General features: G+C 36.0%; 2 protein-coding genes across 2 annotated transcripts; one reads left to right on the forward strand and one right to left on the reverse strand.

Annotated features, from left to right (window-relative positions):
* On the forward strand, positions 1-952 carry HELRODRAFT_123616 (hypothetical protein; the record flags this gene model as incomplete). Its single annotated transcript, XM_009029607.1, has 2 exons — positions 1-413; positions 748-952. Coding segments are annotated over 2 exons (618 nt in total), but the record flags the coding sequence as incomplete, so codon positions are not given.
* A 1,697-nt stretch (positions 953-2,649) lies between these two features.
* HELRODRAFT_180297 (hypothetical protein) lies at positions 2,650-4,701 on the reverse strand (the record flags this gene model as incomplete). The annotated part of the gene is made up of 1 exon (XM_009029608.1): positions 2,650-4,701. One exon carries the CDS (start codon positions 4,699-4,701, stop codon positions 2,650-2,652), a length of 2,052 nt encoding a protein of 683 aa, XP_009027856.1.
* Between the last annotated feature and the right edge of the window lie 1,484 nt (positions 4,702-6,185).

The following is a 6,185-nucleotide window of genomic DNA, read 5'->3' on the forward strand; positions in this document are numbered from 1 at the left end:
ATTGTCTACGTGCACACAGCGCCAGACAACTACAAAAAAAGACTGCTGATCAGAGAAACATGGGGCAACTCAATCTATCACATTCACCCAATCAAAGTTCTTTTCTTCATTGGGCTACCAAAATCACCAAACGAAAACGCCACTATAAATATGCAGAGTGCAATTGATCTGGAGTCAGACACGTATGGAGATATAATCCAAGAGGATTATACCGACGATTACCACAACTTGACTTACAAGGGCGTGGGGGCGATGAAGTGGGTATCCGAGCACTGCAGCCACGCGAGGTTCATCATCAAAATTGATGATGACGTCATGATGAACATCTTCCTACTCTTTCATTATCTCGATAGTAGGAATATCACCTCTAGCACAATCGTTTGTTTTGTCTGGGACTCAATGCCCGTCATGAGGTTGGTCTTTGAAAAATTAAAAATTTCAACTTGAAAAATTTTAACATGCTGGTTAATTACTTTTTATTTTCTGATGAGAATAGAAGTTTGTGAATTGAACTTTTTCTCAAATAACAAAAAATGTTTTAATGAGTAGTCTTTCAAATGAGGAGAGTATGTTGTAAACCGCCGATTCAATTGCAGTTTAAAAATTTTTAATCGATTGTCACAATTTTTTTTCATGACATTTACAACCATATCCTAAACCGGAAATTTTTTTATTACTAATAACAAACTAGAAACACTTTCAAAACTTTTTATACAATTCACGACGTCCGTCAAATAACATTTTCAGAGAAAGCAAATGGAAAGTGGAAGTAGAAGATTACCCAGATGATCTCTACCCGAGGTACTGTTCAGGGAGTGCCTTCATCGTGACCTCTGACCTCGCACAGAAACTCTACAACACCTCACACTACGTGCCCTTTTTCTGGGTCGACGATGTCTACCTAACTGGCTTCATACCAAAAAAGTTGGCCAACGTAACGCACGTTTCAATTGAACATTTTTACAAGTTTGGAGTCAGAGGGTACTCAGAGGATTTAGCGTCAGACAAGTTCATGTTTGTTCACTTTATAGATAATGCTAATTTTAAGAAAACATGGCAAAAAATCGTTAAAGCTGAATTAAATGTCATTCTATAATTTTCTATTTATAAAGCATAGGTTTAATGAATTTGCCAGAGCTTTATAAAACTAAACACATATATTTTTGTTCGTTTTATTTTATTTATTATTTTTCTTTTTGAAAATATTTACGCTCAATACTTTGCACTGAATTATTAAATTTATTCATTATTTTTCATCTCAAAGATCTGAGAGAATTTATTCCAAAAATTTGAATTGATGATCATTTCTCGCTAAACGAGATGAAACCACACACGCTAAACACGCACACGTTTTGTTGAAATTATTTCACGACAGGTGATCCGGTAGCCAAACAGACATTGAACAGTTAAGTTGAAATGATATTTCATTGATTTTTTTTTTTTAGTTTTTCATCATTGGGTTAAAATAATGAGGTCTCCATTAATTCTGAACACGTTGTTGCTGTTATATAAACATTATTGACGGGGTAGCGCGTGTTGTTTGATTGAACTAGTGTATCTAATTATCGCCTCGTGTATCTCGTGTATCATGGATTCATTCGTTTATCTCTTTATTTTTGGCCATTTGAAGAGAAATTTGCATGCAATAGAATTAATTTTTTATCAACCGTCTACAAATTGAAAAAAATGATGATAACATTATAATAATTTGCTTGGCTTATATTGTTAAACAAAACAAACAAACATACAAACAAATGAACGAACGAACAAAGAAACAAACAAACGAACAAACGAAAGAACAAACAAACAAACGAACCATCAAACAAATCAATCAACGATTAGCACACAACAAGTTCAACGTATAACGAATTAATAAACATAGACACTTTCAAATAAAACGTTTAAGATATTAAGAATAATAACATTTTTCCTAATAAGAAAATATAAATAAATAAAAATAATAACAACAATAATAATAAACACAATTAGTTAAATAATAATTTATATGCTGTCAACCTTTGGCTAAAAATATTTTTTTTTTCGAAATCCAACATTAACTAGTTGGGGTATGTACACTTGTCAAGTTTATGTAGCTTGCATGTCATTATCATTATCATTATCATTACCATTACCATTATTATTATTATTATTATTGTTGTTATTATTAGTGTTATTATTTATCAACGACTTTAGCAACGAAGATAATGTTAATAAATTATGACGAAGATGGCGATGATGTGAATGATGCTATTTGCTGACTAAATCGGTCATTAAAATGATGATATCTATTCAATCTTACGATACCCGATGATACAAATGATGATACCCGATGATACAAATGATGATACCCGATGATACAAATGATGATATCCGATGATACAAATGATGATACCCGATGATAAAACTGAAAATGATTAGTAAAACAGACGACGAAGACAACGACGATCGTTGGTGAAAAAAAGTCGATAAGTAATAATAATAATAATAATAATAATAATAATAATAATAATAACAATAATAACAATAATAATAATAATGATGATGATGATGATGATGATCATGACGACGATGATGATGGTGATAATAATAATAATAATAATAATAATAATAATAATAAAGCTGAAGAACATTGATTCATTAGACCTCTTATCATGTAACATCTGTCTCCTTGCATTGTCTGTCGCTTGTACCTATTGAAAATTTCACAGTTGGTTTGAAATATGTCGCCTGCTGCTGTTGCTGCTGCTGTTGCAGCGGCGTCGATTGCTGCTGTTGTTTGTGAGTCGTCGTTTGAAATCTGTTGAACGCGTTGTTATAGTAGATGTTGTTGAATAATGCCGTTGGTGCGGTTGCTTCGGACGTTGTTGTCGCCGGTGTTTCTGAGTCGCGAACGTCACACTCGTCTATTGACTTCTGATCTTTATTCAAACTCCAGCTCATCACAGATGATTTTTTAGACTTGAAAAAACTTTGCTGTTGTGGGACTTGTTGTTGTGGGAGGTGATGTTGAACAAAAGCTGTCGTGCTTGCTGTCTGATCCAACAGACCCGACCTGTGAGACATCCATGTGATTGCTGACGTCATAACAACGTCATCTGGTTCGATCGTGGAAGATAATGTAGCGTTAGTGGCTGTCGTTGCTGTAGCCGACATCGACGCGTTCGAACTATTTCGGTGTTGCTGCTGCAGTTGCGTGTGTGGGAACGTGTTGCTGGCTGTTGGTGGGTGGAGGTGTGGGCAGTTTATGTCGACGTTCTCAAGGCATAACAGTTTGATATTGTCAGTCTCATCCGTGTTTCGATTTTTATTGAGGCCCTTGTCTAAGGAAAAAAATCTTTTCGTTCGCTCGCCAGAGTTTAAAACGTCGCTAGCATCACTACTTTTGATATCTTGAAATGTTTTCTTGCACGGGTGGAATTGGTAGGAGTACTCCAGGGCGAATTTCTTTTCATTCGCACGTAGGCCAACAATACTGACCACATCATTGTCGTCGTCGTCGTCGTCGTCGTCGCGATTGTTGCTCCTATCGGCGTCGTCAGCCTCGTCAATGTGACTGATGGACGTGTTCATGTTGCAGCTTTGCGGCGACATTTCATTAATGTTGAGACGACAGTCGTCATTATTCTCGCTCCTGTTATTGAAGTGGTCGTCGGTTATGATGTTGATGTTGTTGATGTTGTTGCAGCTGTTGTTGCTGTTGTTGTTGTTACGGTTGCTGCTATAGTTGACGTTGTCTAAATGTTCGGCGTTTAGTTTTTGGCCACCTGCTGAGTTACTTAATTTGAATTCTCGAATTTTTCTGTTGGATTTGTTTTGCTTGCTAGCCAGGCAAATCTTTCGCATGCACACGACGCTAAAGATCAGCAAATTAACAAACAACAAGCCACAGCCGATCGCGAGAGTTATCGTCAGTGGTAGGTTGTTGCTGCTGCTGTTGCTTGTTTTGTTGCTGCTGCTGTCGTCTTGGTGGCTGAGTTGATGGTGGTGTTGCTGGTGTTGCGAATCCATATTTTCCTCATTGTTGTTGTTGTTGTAGTTGTTGTTGTTGTAATGCATGTCTGAATCATGAAAAGAATGTTCGGCACGTTTCTGTGGGTCGTATAGGATATTATTGCTGTCGTCCTTATTACTTTTTCTATTGTAGGAGCTGCTGCTGCTGCTGCTGTTGTTGTTGCTGCTGCTGCTGTATGCGCCTGCTATTTTGCTTATGTTTTTGTTTTTGTTGATGTCGTATTTTTTGTGTTTTTTTCCTTTTCTTATTCCTATTTTTCTCCCAGTGGTCACTTCGCGGTCATCTTCTTCATCGTTTATATCAATCTTATTATTATTGTTATTATTATTATTACTATTATTATTATTATTACTATTATTATTATTATTACTATTATTATTACCATCGTCATCATCATTATCAAAGACGCCATCACTATTACCACTTTTTTCATTATCCTCAAAAGTTTCATAACTGAATGAGCTACCACCGCCGCTACTAGTGGTAGTAGTAGCGACTGCAGCTGTCGTCAGGTTCTGGCTGAGGTAGGAATCGAACCTGATACCATCGGGTAGGAAGGATGAGTAGTTCGTGGGGTCGTCCAGTTGATGGTAGCGTGGGTCGTTGTGTGGATCGGGTCGGTGCAGTTTCGGTATTAAGTCGAGCCAGAGGGCGGTTTTGTCGGATTTGAGTGAGTGTCTTTGGGTCATTTTTGCGTCTATGGTGGTGAAGAGTGAGTGTGTTTGGACCATGATGATGATGATGAAATGACTATGAGGTGTTTATGTGATGTAAATGTGATGGCGATGTAACGTTAATGTGATAGTGATGTGATGATGAGGATGTTGTTTAATTTTTAATTTTATACTCAGTCAACTGAGGAAGAGTTTGCCTAACAAAGGAAACTAAGTTGGACGTTAATTCGCATCGAGAAGTAAAAAATAAGTAGAAAAAAGAAACTCAATCATAAAAAAAAATATGAAACTTAAAAAAAAATCAATTTTTAATTTAAAACTAATTTATGTTGCAAATTGTTTAATCAAAAAAAGTTGGATAATCAAACAATAACCACCACCAAGCTATGATCCACATTAATTCAGCCTATACAACAAAATGCTACATTAACTTCAACTCTCTCTCTCTCTCTCTCTCTCTTTCATTCTTTTTCTATTTTTTTTTCTCTCTCTCTTTCTTTCTCTCTTTCACACACACACACACAAAGACAAACACGCACATACACACACGCACACACACACACACTCCTTACAGATCAACAAAAACTGCAATAATAACAACGAAATCAACATTAGAAACGTCGCCAAATGACTAAATGTATCAGCGATGGTAATGCAGGTCGGCTATAAAAATATTGAAAACGTCAGCCGGTGAAAAAAAGCATTCGCAACCAAACCTAAAACAATGCAAAACACAAACAACAACACAAAATACATCAACAATATTACCATCAACTAAAACAACAACAACCACAACGCCATCACCTACGAATGACATCAACAACAGAAACATCAAAAACAACAACATCATCAATAACAACAACAACATCAACTACAACTACACAACAACATCAACATAAATGACAAACGAAAACCGCATCAGCAAATTGATCAGAAATGATTAACGTCATTATCAAACGTGATTAGCAATTGTGATTAAAGAACAAATTGGATGAACACCAGCAAACATGTTGGATGAACAAGTCAGGTGAACATCAAGAGTGAACATAAAAATGTGAAACATTATTAAAGAAAATTGAAAAAAAATTAAAGAAAAGTTATGAATGCTCTTGTGAACATAACTAATAAATGAGTATGGCGAACAAGAAGATGAACACAACTCTGACGAACAGACTGTGTGAACAAGATTGATGAACAAAAATATAATAAAATAAATTAAATAACTTTAAAATAAAATTATAAAAAAAATCAGAAAACTCACAAACTGCGTTAAAAACACTTCCCTTCCTTCTAGCTTAAAAAAAAGAGCTACACATAAAAAAGAAATGAAACAACTGCAAACCCAATTCCATGTAAGACTGCGACCATGCGTCATACTCATTCCAAGATGGCGCCCTGTCACGTGACACGACCACGTGGTTTACTGAGCGCGGTCTCGGGTCCCTGTTATTTCGTATGTTTATTTGTACTGTGGGCTTTAGTGCGCGTGTGTGAATGTG

The sequence above is a fragment of the Helobdella robusta genome, assembly GCF_000326865.2.
Source record: "Helobdella robusta unplaced genomic scaffold HELROscaffold_60, whole genome shotgun sequence".
Taxonomy (NCBI): Eukaryota; Metazoa; Annelida; class Clitellata; order Rhynchobdellida; family Glossiphoniidae; genus Helobdella; species Helobdella robusta.